We start from the raw sequence: 21,591 nt of genomic DNA, 5'->3' as shown, positions 1-21,591 counted from the left end.
CCATTAATAAATCGCATCAAGAAAGCAAGAGAAAGATCCGTGTATGACTGTGTTATGCGTGTGTTTGAAGTACACACATCAACACCGTGTGTGTGTGTGTGTGTGTGTGTGTGTGTGTGTGTGTGTGTGTGTGTGTGTGTGTGTGTGGTCGGTGGGTGGGCGGATTGGTGGGTGAAAATGCGGAGGAGGTTGTTGGTGCTTGTCTGCACATGTCTGTAAATGTGGTTATTTGTACGAGGGCAGTTCAATAAGTAATGCAACACATTTTTTTCTGAAACAGGGGTTGTTTTATTCAGCATTGAAATACACCAGGTTATTCCCCAATCTTTTAGCTACACAACACTATTTTTCAACGTAATCTCCATTCAATGCTACGGCCTTACGCCACCTTGAAATGAGGGCCTGTATGCCTGCACGGTACCATTCCACTGGTCGATGTCGGAGCCAACGTCGTACTGCATCAATAACTTCTTCATCATCCGCGTAGTGCGTCCCACGGATTGCGTCCTTCATTGGGCCAAACATATGGAAATCCGACGGTGCGAGATCGGGGCTGTAGGGTGCATGAGGAAGAACAGTCCACTGAAGTTTTGTGAGTTCCTCTCGGGTGCGAAGACTTGTGTGAGGTCTTGCGTTGTCATGAAGAAGGAGAAGTTCGTTCTGATTTTTGTGCCTACGAACACGCTGAAGTCGTTTCTTCAATTTCTGAAGAGTAGCACAATACATTTCAGAGTTGATCGTTTGACCATGGGGAAGGACATCGAACAGAATAACCCCTTCAGCGTCCCAGACGACTGCAACCATGACTTTACCGGCTGAGGGTATGGCTTTAAACTTTTTCTTGCTAGGGGAGTGGGTGTGGCGCCACTCCATTGATTGCGATTTTGTTTCAGGTTCGAAGTGATGAACCCATGTTTCATCGCCTGTAACAATCTTTGACAAGAAATTGTCACCCTCAGCCACATGACGAGCAAGCAATTCCGCACTGATGGTTCTCCTTTGCTCTTTATGGTGTTCGGTTAGATAACGAGGGACCCAGCGGGAACAAACCTTTGAATATCCCAACTGGTGAACAATTGTGACAGCACTACCAACAGAGATGTCAAGTTGAGCACTGAGTTGTTTGATGGTGATCCGTCGATCATCTCGAACGAGTGTGTTCGCACGCTCCGCCATTGCAGGAGTCACAGCTGTGCACGGCCGGCCCGCATGCGGGAGATCAGACAGTCTTGCTTGACCTTGCGGCGATGATGACACACGCTTTGCCCAACGACTCACCGTGCTTTTGTCCACTGCCAGATCACTGTAGACATTCTGCAAGCGCCTATGAATATCTGAGATGCCCTGGTTTTCCGCCAAAAGAAACTCGATCACTGCCCGTTGTTTGCAACGCACATCCGTTACAGACGCCATTTTAACAGCTCCGTACAGCGCTGCCACCTGTCGGAAGTCAATGAAACTATACGAGACGAAGCGGGAATGTTTGAAAATATTCCACAAGAAATTTCCGGTTTTTTCAACCAAAATTGGCCGAGAAAAAAAAATGTGTTGCATTACTTATTGAACTGCCCTCGTATATAACAGTGGCTGTGTTTGTATGTTGGATGTGTTTGCGCGTCTTTCTGTCAGTGAATATGCATGGCAGAAGCAAGATATGGACTGAATGCTATGGATTTCTGGCTGTATGTAAAAGAGAAGTTGTGGTGCGTAAACATGTGAATCCAAATAAGTAAGTTATTATCCCCAGTATCCCAACCCTCCAGAGAAAATGATAAATTTAAATTTCATGTGATACTTACGAAACAGTGATATTCGTAAAGATAGTAATATGAAAATTATGTAATTTGTAAAAATGATCTCGAACATGTGATCTTCGAACAGAAACCCTATAGGTAGAAGTCATGAAGTCAACGAATAAGTCCTAAAAACGAATAAAATTGCAGAATTTGTGAAAAAATATCACATCTGGGGATTGGACCTGCTGCCTGGAGTTCAGTCGCGGCAACTACAAGTAATCAGGTTCTTGCGCGGTTCTTCATAACCGTGTCGACACTGCATGAGGGGCAAGGCGACAGAAATAATGACATGAAGATCAGAGGAGGTGTCATTTGGGTGCGGGGGAATAGGAGGAAAACTCTACCTGTAAACCCACAACAACGCTACTATCGAAAACCTGATTTACTCATCAAGGCATGGGTGGCCGTAATCGTTCCATAAGCGGGAAATGCAGCTCGCGAAGAGCAATGATTGTCACTTACCATAAAAATCAATATTTGTTAAAATTATGTAAAACGGCGACTTAACGGCTTACAATGATAGCGTGAGTATGCAGAACAGAAGTCGAAAGCATAAAAGTGTCCACGACCATTCCAATCGCTTTTTTAGAGAAACGGATACAACTGATGATGTACCACATTCGTGCAGACCACCAACAAGCATAACAACAGACAACATCTAGAAAACATGACAGCTGCTGCCACGAAATCGGCGAGTGCCCCTGAGTTTAATATTAGAGGAATTGAGGATCAGTAACGAAAGTTTTCAAGCCATCATTCACTAAGATTTAGGCAAGCAGAAGATACTTTCCCAAATGAACTTGAACGAGCAAAAAAACAACACAGAAGAAAATTACTGGAGAATTGACTGATTGAGATGTACCTTGTCCTCAAAGCGTTATCGCATGGAATAACGCCTGGTGCTGCCGGTTCAACCATGTCTCTGGAATAGTAAGAGACTAGGCATACTGCCTGAGGGCAATACAGTGACCATTCTGTAACGAAATTCCTTTACTGTATTTCTCAGTCTCCAGTCACACAATACATTTAACCCGAGGCTGACAACTACCTTAAAAGTGTTTCAATTAAACAGTGCTCAGTGATCAAGGTAATGGATCTAACTAACGCTGATCGTCTCTTTGGATAGCAATGGCATGTTTCGTACCTGAAGGTTCAAGCTGTCAACATCGAACCCCATCAGTTTTGAACAGGGCGCTGCTACGCATCTAGCTATTTATGCAGAGCTTTATGCGACTGGAGAATGGAGTCTGTCTCATGACAACAACCTCCGCCCACATACCGTGATCTATTTACTCTATGGTTCCGTATCAGGCCGGCCGTAGTGGCCGAGAGGTTCTAGGCGCTACAGCCTGGCACCGCGCGGCCGCTACGGTCGCAGGTTCGAATCCTGCCTCGGGCATGGATGTGTGTGATGTCCTTAGGCTAGTTAGGTTTAAGTGGTTCTAAGTTCTAGGGGACTGATGACCTCAGAAGTTAAGTCCTATAGTGCTCAGAGCCATTTGAACCATTTTCCGTATCACATAATTGTTAGCGAACATGCTTCATATTCCACTGCTGTGGCACCTGCAGGCTTCCTTTCGCTCTCTCTGTGGCAATGAAACCCATAAAAGCAAGTTTTGCAGCATACCGGTCACCTAAAGACGCGTAACACGAACAAGTGTAAAAGTATGTAACAATTTTTTTTTTATTCCGATAAACAGCTTTCGCTGACAGCATTCATAAGTCTTCCAGAGCTGTAAAATGGCTAATTGAAATTACGTTGAAGGTGAATTAAAGTACTTAGTTTATAAGCGGTGGATATAATAAAAGTGTACCTACTAACGGAGTTCCAGTGTGCCTGTAATTATTGTAGAAAAGTGGTATACGTGCTAATGCGTTAATGCGGATCCGATTTATCCTCGAAAAAACTAGTTCCAAATTCGCCCACCAGGTGCAAGTCTGGGGCTGTACACAGTTTATATGATGAAAGGGTACAGTACCGCCCGACATTGAAAATAGGTACAACATACTTCATTATTTTTGTCAGAACAACACATTTTTTTTGTAAAATAACTCAATTTCAATTAATACAGTGAAGCCGGATACCAGTGTGGGAAGGAATGACAATTTATTTATTTAATTGATCACATGTGCACTCCCACAAAGTAAATACCTACATCCAGTTTGGTGAGATCTGTGAAATGAATGAATGTATTGTCGTCTGCTAACCGCAGATAGTGAATGTGAATATATCATCATCTTTGAGACGATCCTTTGGCCACCTTTGGTGGGACCAAAGAGATGAAATTTACCTGAGCTTTGAGCACCTGAAATGTGGCTGACCAATACGGTAGCAAGGTGCTCCCTGACTTCGACAGAGGTGTGAGAGGACCTAGAGAATGGCCATGTTTCAGCACTCTGCCGCTGGATCTTGTGCTGTTAAGACCTGTTTTAGTTGTGCTCCGTAAAGACAAAAGAGTGGAGACATGGTATGCATGTGGAATATTTAAGAGTAGTTTGAAATAATAATTTCCCTATTTCAGGAACTTTTGTGGGAAGAATTAAATGTCAGGCAGGTAATATTAATGGGATTGTAGTAATCTTCGGAAGTGACCAACGGTCACAATGAAACCACGTGTAGCAATAAGTTGAAATACTTCCGTGTGCTTAAGTTAAGCTGAATTACTAGCGTGTGTACAATAAGTTGAAATATTTAAGAAATAGCGTGGGTACCATAAGTTGAAATATTTAAGAAATGGCGTGTGCAGGACTTGAAATTAGAGACGAGTACTTCCACGTGGTGAGTACTGTGTGAGTCTCAAACTGTGTATGAGACAAAAGATAAAGAGAAGTACTCGTCCATGGTATCAGTTGAGGACTCGCGTGTGTGATGAATACGTTCTTAATATTACTTTGCGTGATATGATTCCGTGTGACGCTAGATTCAAACTCTGAGAGAGAAGCAAGGTGAGCCGGCCGTCTATCCAGCAACGCCACTTGGCTTGCATTGCACAGGAAGACGTGCAAATATCTCCAGAGTTCATAGTAGGAAAGTAGAATTACAAAGTGGGGCAGTGTCGTGTGAAACTGGGATAAATACTAATTGAAGTGGGAAAGCTGAAAGTGATAATGTTGTGACTATTTAGTGTTTTGTATTTCATGTCGTAGTGTGGTGTATGTCATGTAATTTGGGTATGTGTGGTTTGCATGGGAGAGTAGCAAGGTAGTTTCAAAAGATTAGTGGGTTATGCTTGTTCCTTCTGTACTGCTCGGTCTGGAGGATAGTTTCGTGATGATGATTGTGAGAGTCGAAGTGTGAGAAATAATAAAAGATCCACCATCCTATCCAGAAAGTGCACTGTAGCGTTAAATAATTACGAGACCATAATATAGAGATTCACCAATGTAAAGCCATGCCCACTGGGCGGAATTTCTCATGTGTTATTGTTGTAGGTTATAGAATTTGTGTGATTAGGTTAGAGAATTTATCGGAATAAATAAGATAGTGAAAAGAAAAAGATTGGTGGACTTTTCCTTCGAATTGTATGTTGTCATAATGTCCCGAATTTATAATGTGTGCGCCATTCATATTCAGTGCGGTGGCCACGTGTTGACAAAAGCCGTTAAATAAAAATAGAAAGAAAATGTGGTATTGCCAGTGCGTAGTGTACAGTCAGAGTTCTGTAAATTACTGATAGTCAGATGCGTGTTTCCGTTGCGTATTAATCATATAGGAGGATAACTTGTAAATTAATTGTGAGTACGAGAGTTCATGTTACTCGATAAATAAGAATGAATCCACTCGCTTGGCAGACCACTCATCTTGCAGGCCTGACTGATTGATGCCACAGTATGAGCAAGGCATGTGGGTGCCTCTCATAATTTCGACCCTGCCAGGATATATTTTGCCAGGATATTTTGCTGTTAGGGTTTGCTGTTAAGATTTTTTTTATTTTGATGGAATATATTGTGATAGCGCTAAGAAGTAAAATTTTATTTTGTTTGCAATTTCCTTCTGGATTGGTGAGGATCTTTTATTTTTTTATGTAATTAATTGCTATATCGTCCAAGGTTGGAAGATCATTGTAGTGTCGGCAGACTTGCCAACACTACGCACACTAATTGAAAGAGGCGGCCAAGATGCACGCGCTAACTCACGAAGGATGGAGTGAGGTCTGAAACAGGAGACTTAATGAATGTGATAAAGAAAATACGTATCTTTGGAATATGCTTAACTTTTAATACATCCTTGTATACATCGTTCTTGATGAGACATCTGGAGATTGTGGCGATACAAGTGACTCTTTATATACAAGCTATTTAAGGCTAATGGCGCCTTGCTAAGTCGTAGCCATTAACTTAGCTGAAGGCTATTCTAACTGTCTCTCGGCAAATGAGAGAAATGGCTTCGTCTGTATAGTCGCTAGCAACGTCGTCGTACAACTGGGGCGAGTTCTCGTACGTCTCTCGAGACCTGCCGTGTGGTGGCGCTCGGTCTGCGATCACACAGTGGCGACACGCGGGTCCGACATGTACTAATGGACCGCGGCCGATTTAAAGCTACCACCTAGCAAGTGTGGTGTCTGGCAGTGACACCACAATCATTGCATAATTTTTTTTGCGTAATGTCCGTAGTAACTAGGTCGCAGTCGAAAAGTGTAGTAACCATGGAGAATAGCGATTCTGGGGTGACCGTAGCAGTGCAGCAGGAAGTAGGTGTCGACCATGGGCTAATGAGCGGGAACGGCAAATACTCGGAAGGGGCTGAATTGTTCAGTGGACCACTGCTAGGTGATCCTTTGAGCGGCGGGCTTTGTTCACAATCGGGGGCTTTTGCCGACGACGCGGGCGAGCCGGGTCTAGGTCAGGTATGCAGTGAAAGTGCAGCTACCCTTAGCGAAGCTACGGTTTCTCAGGCGAACGAGGTGAGCGCACCGAAAGTAGCAAATGACAGTGTGCTACTGCAGTTTTTACGGAGGACGGATAGAGATAATAAGGAGAGAGATAGGGAGAATAAGGAAAGATTTGAAGCAGATAAGGAAAGATTGGAAGCGATGAATAAAGATAATAAGGAAAGGTTAGAAGCGATGAATAAAGATAATAAGGAAAGATTAGAAGCGATGAATAGAGATAATAAGGAGAGAGATAGGGAGAATAAGGAAAGATTGGAAGCAATGGATAGAGATAATAAGGAGAGAGATAGGGAGACTAAGGAAAGATTGGAAGCAAATAAGGAAAGATTGGAGGCAATGGATAAGGGAAATAAAGAGGCAATGAGGAAGCTACATCACAGTTATCGATGAGCGTCTGTCCGCAGTTAATAATCGGTTAGATGAGGGGGAGAAGAATCTGGATGCGTTGAAGCAAGTATGTAATGCCGTGAAAGAAAGAGCCAATGATTTGGAGGTACGAATAATTGCAATAGAGAGCGATATTACAGAACGTAGGGACGTGTTGCCAGATGAGCGAATCAAAGAGATAGTGGAGGACTTACTTGCAGATAAATAAGGGGCATTAGACAGCGTGGAAGCTCAAGTCACCCGGCAGGAAGTGGCGCTAAATAAACACAGGGATGAAGTTGCGGAGGTAGTGGTCAGAATGAATACGATTAGCGCAGATGTAGAAAAGATCAGTATGAGAGGCGAAACAGGCTCTGACAGTACGCAGCGAGAGGTTTATGCCGACCAGGAGGAGATACAATCACTATTACATTTTAAGGAGGCACAATTAGAAACAAATAGGAAACATAGGGAAGAATTTGCACAGTTGCAATTAGCATGCAGAAGTGAAGGTGAAACACCACCAGGTAGACTGCAGAAGGAGAGTGAGATAAATTCAAAAAAGGAAAATAGGCAGAAAGAGGAAGACGAACTCAGAGAGTTAGAAGAACGGTTGTGTCGGATAAAACTGGTGGCAAACCCAACTGGGTATAGTCCAAGGTCGGAAAACATAAATGCGGAAGAAGAATGTAGGAGGCACTTCGTGTCGGTACAAACGTACACTTGTTTTCCGGATCCTGATATTTACTAACATCCATGTCTGTGGCTGTCGCAATTTCAATATTCATTACCTTCATCATGGGGACCGCTCCTCAACACGAAGTTTGTGTGTAACCATTTGAGGGACGAGGCTAGAGCGAAAAAGCAGGAAGTTATTAAAGACTGTAGTAGCTATTTAAATGAATTCTGGTCGAAAAGTAAGCAGGACCAGGTTACGCAAAGCATATTGATGATGCCAAATTGTAACGAAGGTGGTATAAGAGATCCAGTGGCGTGCTATCAGGAAATGCTGAGACGAAATAGGTATTTGGATGTGCCATACGAACCTGGGGAGCTCTTTAGGATCTGTATAACGAAGTTGCCAGTGAAATTGCGCAGAGATATAGTGATAGCAGGCAGAGGCTTAAATGATTCTTCGTCATTTCAGCACTTGTTACAGGAACTGGGTAATGAGAGCAACATTGTGAACGGCGACACGACTCATAGGTCAGACAGAGTTGAGGATAGGAACGGCAGAAACTATCATAATTACAGGAGAGCATGGAATCCTGGCATTTCATTCTTGTCATAATGGGTTGAAGGATAGGAGAAACTAATCCAACATATCAGCCCTTAGCATCTTGCCTTAATACACTTGCCGCTGGCACTGAAAATTGTCTATGTAGCAGGCATACTCTACTGATATGTAGGAATGCAAATACCATACTTCTGATCATAGAATAAAACACCAGTAATGGAATCTGTTAGGCTGGTCTCTCAGAGCAAAATTTGCAAATTTTTATTTCGAACAGTAAAGTAAAAGGACTGTTTCCTCAAAGAAACCAGTTGCTAAAATGTTATGTAATAATGCCAATGAGTCCAGTATAATTAGTGCGATTTGACTATTGCAGGTACTTAACACGTAATGTAAAAAGTCAACATTGTGATCGAAGTTTTTAGATTAGCTGCCATCTGATCTATAGTATGTCATTGTCATAGTGACAGTTATAATGAGGAGCTGCGTATGGTTGTTCGGAATCTGGTGTTAGGGAAAGAGGCCTCTAGCACCAAAGTTTCTAACATTTGGCCTGTCCCATATCTCCCAGCTTGTATATTCTCTGCACACATTTAATTTTCATGTAAGCTTAGATTCCTAACTAGCAAATTCTTTACTGTGTATAGTGGACCATTCAAAGTGAGGCGGATTGTCCATGAAAATGCTGTACTGATTGAGACGATCAAGGGAAAAAATCTCGTGGGCTTCATAACATTTCTAACATCAAATTATGGAAAAGTTAAGGATAGATCGAAAGTAGGCAAGTTATGGTAGATAGTCAGTGTATTTATTTGCGGTGTGTAACGTTGTGCAGGGTCAAATCGAACATAAGAATTTTCAGGCGGGATGTCAGGAAGTATGACGGAATAGACTGGTCGAACGAGCCATGAACAGGAGTCGACAGAGTGGTGTATGTACGTATTTCTTGTCATATGAATAAGGATCAAGCAGAAACGACGTGATGATTAATGAGTGGATAAAGATGGTAGATATAGAAGCGACGTGATAAATAGTAGTGGATAAAGGTGATATTTAAGGAGAGAAGCGACGTGAAGCAGTGTGATTAATAAATAGAGATTCGACGTGATGAAACAGTGGTAAATAAAGGTGAGTAGAATTAATAATGTGGAGATGTCTTAGATGTATGTCACAGAGAGGCCTGTGTATGCTGCAATAGAGATTGATGCCAATGGTGAAGGAAGACCAGGAAATGATAGAGTAATGGACGGACGGAGAGCCGAAATACGAATGAAGAGATGAGGACAACTGCACAATGTGAAAGGACATAAAGGGAGTATGAGATCCAGATGGTGAACGTTGTGGAATACTGACGTAAGATGTAATATAAGTGTAAATCTAATTCTTACCATAACAGTTGCTATGTGAAAAAAAATAATTTTTGTTGTTGTTGTTGTTGAAGCCTGGTACCACTATAACTAATCAAAACGGTACCAAGAATGTGTACAGTTATTTTGCAGGATGAATAATTCGTGTATTTTTGTTCTTAGATGAAATGTCGCAATTCTAAGTTGATATTTAGCAGGATGAATAATCGGTAAAGTGAATGCAGAGGTAAGCCGATGGAGAGAGGTGCCAGAGTGAAAGGACGAATTTGGAGACTGGAATGCAATCTCTGAAACAGCTTCATGTGTTATGTGGTTGAGTATAAGGGAGCAAAGGTATGGTATGTTGTCGTGAGAGTGGTGGTATTAAGGTTCGCTGACTTCTAGACCTATTCTGTTAGTGTATGGATTGAATGAGAAGGAAAATGTGGTGAGTGAGAGTCGTAGAGTAGTGTGATCAATGCGCACACTCCTGTAAAGGGGATGCTACCGATCCATAACTAAAACATTATTGTGTTTTATTGTTTGAATGGGATGAACCTCGATGGCAGGTCAGGATCTGACATGTGGATGGTAATACGTATCCTAGAAATGTTGTTATATATAATAAAATGTAAAATATATAAAGAGATACTAATTTCAGTCTGTCACAAGCACAAAGGTGCATTGTATGTTGTAGATTTAGAGTCACCAGTTTCTAAAACGATTATAGTGTTAGGATGTTAAAGTAGTTTACTATTTAATAACATGTGGTAGGTAATTGTGAGCTGTGTAGATTATTTCTTATTTTTTTGTTAGAACACTTTCAAGGGGTATTCATTTCAGTCTGTCACGAGCACAAATGTTCACTGTATATTGTAGTTTTAGAATAAACAGTTTCTAATATTTTCACTGTGATAGGATGTTAGAGTAGCCTACTATTTGATATTGTAATTATGAGCTATATAGATTGCTTATTATTCCTTTTGTTTTTTTTTACACTTTCATGTTTTGTATGAGGGACGACAGGTACAATCAATAGCACAAGTGTGGGCTGTATATAGAAAAGGGATAAATGTTGATGTGGTATGTGTAGAAAACTAGGGTGTATAATTTTATGTTTTTTAGAACAAAGATTCTTTTAGTACCAATGTATCTAATAGATCATACATGTAATCAATGAGTATTTAAATACTGTAAGAATATCCTTTTGTCTGTAATGTTGCAAGATGCACGGAAGGGTCTGACTGATTGGGTGTCGTAGCGCTGAGATGCTACGCAGAACGCGCCCATACCGCTAGCGGGGCCGAGCTGACGTCGCCATGGCGACGGGCGACAGAGTCGCGGCACTCCCCACTCCACTGCCGGTCGGGGTACACTCAACGCGCCCGCTACAGCAGGTCAACGGCCTGGGGCGACACACACGTACCACTGGCCATTCATAAGTTCCGCCACCCTTACGACTGGTGAAAGTATCCCGCGGAGGCAACAGCGGGTGGTTTCTTCTGCTCAACGGCGGAGCGACGGCAGAATGAACGACGCGCGGCAGAGACCGGCGGGCATTTTTTACCAGCTACTATTAACTAGTATTGGACTGTGGAGCCGTGAAACAAGATGACTTCTCGTGTGTCTCCATAAGGTGGAAAGTGAAGGACTGGTGTTTCCACGTTGTGAGTGGTGGAAAAGTTTTTGTCTTTAGCAGACAGGACGATCGTTTTGTTTTGTCTTGACCACTGAACGGTGGGATCCATAAACTTTTGGTAGTGACTTGTTAAGTGTGCTTTGTGAATTGCATGTGGGACACTTGGTATTCTTGAAGAGGACAGTTGTCGTTTGATGACTAATTATTGTATGAACGCAAGAAACTAGAGTGGGACATTGACATTTGCGTTTGTAGTCGGAGACATTTCTTGAATTGGTGTGGGAATAAGTCCTGTTTGTTGGAACTTACAACTTTTAATTACACCATGAACTGAAAGGACAGAACCGTGGGTAATAGTAGTTGTAGGGCCATTTCTGGACGACCAGATTCGTGTGGATGGTACGCTGAGAGTGACTATGACATTTGTGTTTAATGTGAGATACAGTTTACTGTTCAGTGCGTGTTCAAAATGCCGATTTGAGTGACTTAAAGACTTTCGTCCGGGTAACCATGGGAAAGCTTTGACACCGAGACAGTGTTTCTAGGGAACCTGTCAGCATCTTTTTAGACCCCAAGAAAATCACAGAATGAAATGATTCCGTGTGACTCGCAAGATAGGGAATAATGTATTTGTACTTGTAATTGTGTAAATTTTCTTATAAGTTTCATTCCTGAAGGGACAGCAAGTGTAATTGTATTTCATTAAATTTGTGTTAAGAATAGTTAGTGTTTTTTTTTGTTTGTTCTGGGTTATCAAGTTCACGTAGCATGTTTATTAGAATATTTGGTACAATGATGCTTTAATTATTATCCAGTGGCGTAATACTAACGTAGCGGCTCTTGTAGCATTGATCAGTAAGGTTGTCACAGGGGAGAAGAGTTTGCATTGCACAGCAAATATCGGAATTAATTGATGCATTTTGATCTCGTGGACAGTAATAATCTTGTTGGTGTGTTGACTGAAGCCACTTATTTGCATTATCACAGTGGTGATATTTCACATTAAAGTGTAATGAAGGCTAGTCGAAATGCAAGTTCTTGTCGTCTAAATGTGTGGCAACAGAGAAATGAGCAGCAGAGTAAGATACGAGAGCTACTGGTGGATTCAAGCACTTATTGCTAACTATTTATTGCGTGTATTGATATGGAGCCTGACTTCTACATGTAACTAGTGTACGCAATTTTTTTCTTTTGTTGATTTTGTTTTGTATTTAGACATTGCCGTGTAAAGATTATTACAACGCAATTTATGAATGTCAGATTACTTGCTCTGTGTTTGGATGGTGAGCTATTTAAAATTTCATGAGTACAATTAGTATTTTTCTTAGTTGTCATAGAATTAGTGAAGTTTGGATTACTCCTAAAAATAACGGAGATCCCGGTAACTAAGCAAATTTTTATCTCACCATTATTTTTTATTTGTATGATGTAATGTTTTATTTGTCATTTGGACTGATGTAAATTTGTATGTGTACGTTACTCCGGATTGTGTAGAGTACAATAATGCAACAACTGTGTCAATAATTTGGTAAAGTAACAGCATTTGGTCGTTTATTTGAGTTCACCAGGGGCTAAGGTCTCCTCCTGGTTATTTTGATGACTTGCTACGTTTGTTCTAATATAGTTTTCTTAAAAAAATGTTCGGAACTACCCTCGCAATACAAGGATAGTACCATGCCATTTTTTTTCTGCATGGGTAGCCGGTGGTGAAAGGGTACAGTACCGCCCGACATTGAAAATAGGTACAACATACTTCATTATTTTTGTCAGAACAACACATTTTTTTTGTAAAATAACTCAATTTCAATTAATATAGCGAAGCCGGATACCAGTGTGGGAAGGAATGACAATTTATTTATTTAATTGATCACATGTGCACTCCCACAAAGTAAATACCTACATCCAGTTTGGTGAGATCTGTGAAATGAATGAATGTATGGTCGTCTGCTAACCGCAGATAGTGAATGTGAATATATCATCATCTTTGAGACGATCCTTTGGCCACCTTTGGTGGGACCAAAGAGATGAAATTTACCTGAGCTTTGAGCACCTGAAATGTGGCTGACCAATACGGTAGCAAGGTCTCCCTGACTTCGACAGAGGTGTGAGAGGACCTAGAGAATGGCCATGTTTCAGCACTCTGCCGCTGGATCTTGTGCTGTTAAGACCTGTTTTAGTTGTGCTCCGTAAAGACAAAAGAGTGGAGACATGGTATGCATATGGAATATTTAAGAGTAGTTTGAAATAATAATTTCTCTATTTCAGGAACTTTTGTGGGGAGAATTAAATGTCAGGCAGGTAATATTAATGGGATTGTAGTAATCTTCGGAAGTGACCAACGGTCACAATGAAACCACGTGTAGCAATAAGTTGAAATACTTCCGTGTGCTTAAGTTAAGCTGAATTACTAGCGTGTGTACAATAAGTTGAAATATTTAAGAAATAGCGTGTGTACCATAAGTTGAAATATTTAAGAAATGGCGTGTGCAGGACTTGAAATTAGAGACGAGTACTTCCACGTGGTGAGTACTGTGTGAGTCTCAAACTGTGTATGAGACAAAAGATAAAGAGAAGTACTCGTCCATGGTATCAGTTGAGGACTCGCGTGTGTGATGAATACGTTCTTAATATTACTTTGCGTGATATGATTCCGTGTGACGCTAGATTCAAACTCTGAGAGAGAAGCAAGGTGAGCCGGCCGTCTATCCAGCAACGCCACTTGGCTTGCATTGCACAGGAAGACGTGCAAATATCTCCAGAGTTCATAGTAGGAAAGTAGAATTACAAAGTGGGGCAGTGTCGTGTGAAACTGGGATAAATACTAATTGAAGTGGGAAAGCTGAAAGTGATAATGTTGTGACTATTTAGTGTTTTGTATTTCATGTCGTAGTGTGGTGTATGTCATGTAATTTGGGTATGTGTGGTTTGCATGGGAGAGTAGCAAGGTAGTTTCAAAAGATTAGTGGGTTATGCTTGTTCCTTCTGTACTGCTCGGTCTGGAGGATAGTTTCGTGATGATGATTGTGAGAGTCGAAGTGTGAGAAATAATAAAAGATCCACCATCCTATCCAGAAAGTGCACTGTAGCGTTAAATAATTACGAGACCATAATATAGAGATTCACCAATGTAAAGCCATGCCCACTGGGCGGAATTTCTCATGTGTTATTGTTGTAGGTTATAGCATTTGTGTGTTTAGGTTAGAGAATTTATCGGAATAAATAAGATAGTGAAAAGAAAAAGATTGGTGGACTTTTCCTTCGAATTGTATGTTGTCATAATGTCCCGAATTTATAATGTGTGCGCCATTCATATTCAGTGCGGTGGCCACGTGTTGACAAAAGCCGTTAAATAAAAATAGAAAGAAAATGTGGTATTGCCAGTGCGTAGTGTACAGTCAGAGTTCTGTAAATTACTGATAGTCAGATGCGTGTTTCCGTTGCGTATTAATCATATAGGAGGATAACTTGTAAATTAATTGTGAGTACGAGAGTTCATGTTACTCGATAAATAAGAATGAATCCACTCGCTTGGCAGACCACTCATCTTGCAGGCCTGACTGATTGATGCCACAGTATGAGCAAGGCATGTGGGTGCCTCTCAATGACTTCCATGCTATCATTTTCACGTACGCAGTTTATATGACTTCCATGCTATCATTTTCACATGCCATAACGTGAATGAATTGTATGATTATCGAGAAGAGAGACCGTTAGGTGTTGGTGAAACTGTTTTATATGAATGGCAGCAATTACAATACTGCACTGAGAGACTATAGCCGACCGAAAAGTTTGAGGAAGAGGCCCGATGTCATTAAATGGTTTAAAGAAGACGATAATGAAATTCGAAACACGGGTGAGCTTGCTGTGGTTCCTGCAAAAGAAAGACGTCCTATCCCGGTGTAAGTTATTGGCGAGGTTGCTGTTGCTGTAACTGGTCATGCAGAACGTGCCCCAGGTAGTGCTAGTGCTCGTGCAATGTCACGATAATTTATCATTCTGTGGTCAACAGTACGGAAAGTTTTGCTGTCGGTTTTACACTCAAACCCATTCAAGATCCAGACGGTGCAGCACATGAAACCTCATGATTCGCAGCAACATTCTGAAATTGCTCTTCGGTTTTTCGCACAGATCGAAGTTGATGACAAGTGGCCAGGCAATATTAGATGGTGTGTCAGGCACACTTTACACTACCTGATGCAGTAAACATACAGAACTGCCGAATTTGTGGTACTGTTAAACCACTTGTCGTATACGATGAGCGACTGCACTCGTCATATGTGATTGTGTGGTGTGGATTCACACTTCTTTATTCCTGGTGCGTTTTTCTTTGAAGAGAATACACCCAGACGGCCTGTCGGATGCATCATGACTGCGCGCTAGTGAGACCTCCTTGTACAGCACGTAATTCCTGCTTTAGAAGAGATCAAATGTGCGGAAACCACTGTTTTCAAGCAAGATAGAACAACACTTCATGTTGTTCGCCCAGTGAAAGATGTGCTTAACGCGACCTTCTACGAACGTGTTATCTCCAGGGGTTTTCCAAAGGCATGGCCTGCTAGATCATCTGATCTGATTCCACGTGACTCTTAGCTCTGGGGACATCTAAAAGAACGTGTTTACCAGGGACCCATTCGGTCTTTACGTGATCTGAAGGCCAATATACAGGAACACGTTGCTCTGATTCCACCAGAAGTGCTGCGAGCAACTGTTGATCACGTCGTTTTACGGGTACAGCATCTCGTCGACATCTACGGTGATCATACTGAATAAACTGTGTAAGTGGTGGTCTGTAAAATCAACATTATGCCTTTCTCACTTGTTTGATCCTTTCTGCCCACGTCCCGTTCCTGAACCGTTACATGGTGAAACATTTCTATACGTCTTTCTTGCATTCACAGCTCCAGATTTGTAGCTGGGGGCCAAATTTGAAACTATATTTTTTTACAGAGTAAGTCGGTTCCGCATTAGCAAATCTACCAAGTTTCGCTCTATACGATAATTATAGCTCACATTGGACCTTTGTGAGTAGCTGCATTTTAATTATAGCCTTCCGGTACCTGTTTATTTTCTATGTTTTATGATCTAATTCATTTCTGACGCAACGTTGTATTTAGCTGTTGGGAGGAGATCTCCGGGTTCAAAGCTGGCCAGGTTGGATGTAGAATTGGCTTTAACTGCAGACACGTTGAACGAACCATCTCAGTAGTCATCTAAAATAGTTTATGGAAATCTCTACTTAAAGATACAGTACAGTTTGTTTCGAACTTTCCATCCTGAGATGGCTTTACAGGCGTAACTGTCATAGTCTCGTATTGCGATCCATTAATGGTGCATTGGCCTGAGAAATAACTTGATATTTAAGACTGTAGCCGAGCGGTCTAAGGGGCTGCAGTCATGGACTGTGCGGCTGGTCCCGGCGGAGGTTCGAGTCCTCCCTCGGGCATGGGTGTGTGTGTTTGTTCTTAGGATAATTTAGGTTAAGTAGTGTGTAAGCTTAGGGACTGATGACCTTAGCAGTCAAGTCCCATAAGATTTCACACACATTTGAACATTTTTTGAACATTTAAGACTGTAATGAATCTAGCCACACAGGAACTAATACTCAATTGGTGAATTGTACGATACCATCTAAATTTTAGTCAGGCATGAGTAGATTTTCTCATATGAATCGTAAATTTCCTAACCGTGAGTGTTCATAGAGTTTTCTCATTGCCAGACATAAATTTTCCGTTAATATATTTTTATTATTTATATATCGATATGTTATCATGATCGATTATACACCCAAAAATTAGTGGACGCATTATTACCGCCAAATGCTCCAAAAGTAAATCTAGCTCATTTACAATACAAACAATACAAACAAAATATCTGTTCCCACTTATATTTTTAGTTATTTTACTATCGATATGAAATCGATATTGTTAAGTATCAGGAAGTTTTAATTTTGCATTTATAACTTTCGCAACATTTGTCATTTGATATTACTACTAACATTCTTTACGTAAATATAGACGTTCCTAAAGTAATATATAATTTAAATTTGCTTGATAATCTAAAAAACCAAAGTCACCTAAAATCATATTTTGACTTATGGCATGTTCTCGAAAGTTCTGGAATGTCTGTAAGCTCTATATTATGGCTATTTTGGCACCAAGCGCATTAGATTGTTTTGAAAGTCACTTCAGTTTCTGTGGCAGAGCGTTTCCATATCGTTTCAACTGAGAAAACTTTTTTGGTCTTGATTTTTGATGTTTTTTAAAAACTGTGAAATGTCATATGAAAAGACTATTAAACTGCGTATGTTACAACAAAGCTATTAATATCTCAGTCTGTTCATTTAAAAGAACACTGGACGTTGGAATTGAATATTACGTCGTAATACGTGCCCAGACACTGAAGCCATCTTCACAATCTAAGTACAGTTTCTAAGTTAATATGTTATGTTACCTCCCTTTAAAATAGGAAAACATTGCTTGTAAAATGATGAACAATACTTAGCAATGTTATTATAAAGAATATTTATCAGTAGTGAAATTGTGAAATATTAAAGGGACATTTACGTGTTGTGAGGAGAGATTAGTATCCAATGGGATTGGGACGAAGGACCTATCTAATTGTATGTACGGTTGTATATTGACTTCGTGCATATTGTAGGAATCATCCCAGCATTCGTCTCAAGTGATTTATGGCTATCACAGGAACCATCGAAGTTAGCTCCTTAGCCTGCGACATGTGGTCTAATTTTATCGATATCTGTCGGAAGCAAGCCCAGAAGGATAAAGTAATGGCAAGTACTCACGTCTGTGACGTTCTTCTGTTCGATGGCGCGGCTGGTGTTGCGGTAGACGATGGAGCACAGGCCCTCGAACCGCGTGTCCTTGCCATCGGACACGACGACGCGCGGACCGCGCACTGCCTTCCCGTCCGCCGGCTGAGGGCGTCCAGACTCTGCACCCAACATCAAGTATCAGCCGCGATCAACTGTTATCCTTACTTAAAAGGCGACTATCCCATGCTCCGGAGGCTGTGTTCTATGACACATCAAGATCATTTATCTACAAAACTCAGCATTATAAACAGCATGTTTGAAAATTAACCAACCTAAAGACTGTAGAAACACAATTCACTGAATAAACAATAGGATGTAACAGACAGTTATGACTAGCAGATCCACAGGAGTAACAAATGAAGCATATTTGGTAAAAATCGAAACATTTGCTTGGAAAAATATATTTTATAGACATAATGCGATTCAGGTACCCCTATTGATCCGTTTTATGCAAACAACACTACGTCTATGTGAGAAACGGTATCCAGAGAGGCGACAGCCAAGTAATCTATACAGGTTCCCTCTCAGAGCTTCCGGCGTCTCTTAGCGACACTTATTTTTCCGTTTTATGCAACCGGCACTACGTCTGTACCAGAGAGGCTACAGCCAAGTAATCTATATAGGTTCCCTCTCAGAGCTTTCGGCGTCTGTTAGCAAACGTAATCATACTGTAAAAAACACAAGTGAGGATTGACCATGAGTTATACGGTATTTTTGGACCACGATACACCTTACTTCTGCCATACTTATCCAAGAGCCTCCAGTCTCTCTTTGTGTAATTAGAGGTGTAGTCATGTGGGTTATGGATGTCTCCGTAAGTTTATTCCATTTACAGCACTTGATCTTTCGTAATTGGTTGAGAAATGTTGCCTCATGAAGTGTGTTTCACCATCAGAAGCAACGAAATTAACAGAAGATATCAAAATAGCAAGCGTGTAAGTAACAACTTTCCGGTAGATAACTCAATGAGAAGATTAATAAATGACTCGCTACCTTAATGTGCTAAAGTATCATAAAAAAAATTTGTACAACAGGTCTAAATGTCTTCGTACACTTTACCAGTTACTCTGCCATATTTTGACAATGTGCTTCACATATCCAGAGCGAACTGACCAATAACATTGTTCTGTCATGTGGGTTTGCATAAAACTATGTCGGTAGTGGCAGCTGAATCAGACTGTACATCAATCTTGTTAATTTCGTTATTTCCGATGGTGAAACATACGTTATAAGGCAACGTTTCTGAAACAGTTACGAAAGATTAAGTACTATAAACGGAATAAATCTACAGAGACATCCAAAACCCTCATGACAATAATGATAATTACACAAAGAGAGATTGGAGACACTTGGATAAGTATGGCAGAAGTAAGGTATATCTTGGTCCACAAATACAGAGTAACTCACGGCCAATCCTGACCTGTATTTTTTACAGTACTATACCGTTTGGTAACAGACGCCGAAAGCTCTGAGAGGGAAGTTATATCGATTACGTGACTGCCGCCTGTCTGGAAACCGTTCCTGATACAGACGTAGTGGAGGTTGCATAAAACGGATCAGAAGGAGCAGTTGAATCACCCTTGTATAGTACTTACAGAGTCATATTTTTGAAAACAGAAGCTTTTGTGTTGTCGTGCAGTCTTCCCTTATTGGTCATCGAAGTGAAAATGTGGAGTTTCAGTGGAGTGGTCAGACCCAGTCGAATGAAACAGTATGTACACTTGACTAGAATAACACGTGGACACACCACATAGCTTACAGCACTAGGACTGATCACACAATTAGAAATAATAGTAAATCAGTAAGTGATATAAAACAATGTAAATTCTTAGGGACTTATACTGATATGAATCTGAACTAAAAGTCACTGATCGTCTAAGCTCTGCAACTTTTGGGCTATGGAAATCAGATCTTGGGGATGAAAGTGTCAAAAACTTGATTTAGTTTTCCTATATTGACTCACTAACGTTTTATGGCATCATATTCTCAGATAACTCATGATTCAGGAAAAAAGTGTTGGTTGCACTAAAGCATGTAATAAAGACAATATGTAGCTCAATAACACCTACACGGTTTACAAACCATGTCGCTTAGAATAAAACACTCGAGATTTCGGTAACTGTCTCCGCCATCGTCATCGGGAGTTAAAATCACTGACTCTCGGGGCTGGCAGCTGTCACGGTATTCTGCTTATATAGATGCAGTGCCAGCGTCTGGAACCTTCCAGGCGCGAAGACAAGTTGGGCAGCTCCCAGCAGCTCCGTCCCCTCGGGACTAAGAAACGTCAGATGGAGCGGGGGCCTGTAACACCTTTGAAACTGCCGCTCCCGCATCCCCACAGAAGTCAAACTTCCATCTTTGCTTTCTCACAATGTCCAAAGCCTGCCCCCACGCCTTACTAAGTGTGTACCCCTATTCTCTGTTAAAATTGTTGCTGTTTATTCTAATTCCGGTCGCTTCTTTTACAACAGAATACTCTCCTGTTTTGAAATTTTGTTTTGTGCCCATTTTCTAGGCAATGTTCAGTCCCAGCTGACTTCTCAAGTTCTCTTTGTTAAATATGTCACGCGTCTGCATAGCTCTCAGCAACACTGCGAATAGTTTGATCTATGTAAATGCTACCACAGTCGCAGGGGACACAATAACTCAAGGAACTGTCTTTAATGGGGCATAACAAATCTCTTATATTGGACGCAGGCTGGAACACTGATCTTAGTCCATGTCCCTTCAGCATCCGTCCTATAGGACTGATTGTTGCACAGGTACTGCTATACAACACGAGGCAGACTAGGAGAAGCACGGCAATAATGCAACACAGCGGTGAAGTGGAGCTATTGCAAGACGAGCAAAGTCGTTTGCACACCATCGGAACCACGGATATGTTGTCCCGAGCACGACTGGTAGCAGTGCGCCAGAACAACAAGTGGGCCACAAACCAATATAAATAAATCATTAATTTTAACAGAGGCAGCAGCAGTCCAGCAGCTCCTACAAGGTCGAGAGGGCCACATTGGACGACCGAGCGATATGGGACAAGATGCAGGCATTAAGAGTTCGGGCCTCTACCATCACACGATCTGTTAGTCCTCATCTGCGGATGTAGTACTTGTCCACCAGTGGGCTGCCTCCTCACCCAGCCCAGCAGCGGCCAGACTTCTCCTCTGGAGGAGAGCAGAATAAGACTGGGGCAATACAGCCACCCACCCTTCCGTGCTGGTGTGGGCACCTGTGAGCCACGTGCTGTCACTCACAGGGGTGAGATCCAACACCAGGAGTCGGGATTCCTGCACGCAGTCTGACAGTCTTCAGCACCACTTACTCTGTCCACAAGGGACTGTGGCTCGTATACTGAGTTGCACGCGACTACGTAAGTGGCCAGACTTCTGGTCTGGAGGAGAGCAGAATAAGACTGGGGTAATACAGCCACCCACCGTTCCGCCCTTCCGTGCTGGTGTGGGCACCTCTGAGCGACGTGCCATCACTCAC

General features: G+C 41.6%; 1 protein-coding gene across 1 annotated transcript in view; it reads right to left on the bottom strand.

Moving 5' to 3' along the window:
- The window catches only part of LOC126235215 (dynein axonemal heavy chain 8-like), a 570,318-nt gene that overhangs the window by 524,511 nt on the left and 24,216 nt on the right, over positions 1-21,591 (bottom strand). The window contains exon 3 of the mRNA XM_049943945.1: positions 18,076-18,224. Within this exon, the coding sequence (XP_049799902.1) occupies positions 18,076-18,224 (149 nt within the window). The remainder of the gene's footprint in view (positions 1-18,075; positions 18,225-21,591) is intronic.

This window comes from Schistocerca nitens, chromosome 2 (genome assembly GCF_023898315.1).
Source record: "Schistocerca nitens isolate TAMUIC-IGC-003100 chromosome 2, iqSchNite1.1, whole genome shotgun sequence".
In the NCBI taxonomy this organism is placed as follows: Eukaryota; Metazoa; Arthropoda; class Insecta; order Orthoptera; family Acrididae; genus Schistocerca; species Schistocerca nitens.
This window is presented reverse-complemented; position numbering and strand designations above follow the sequence as displayed.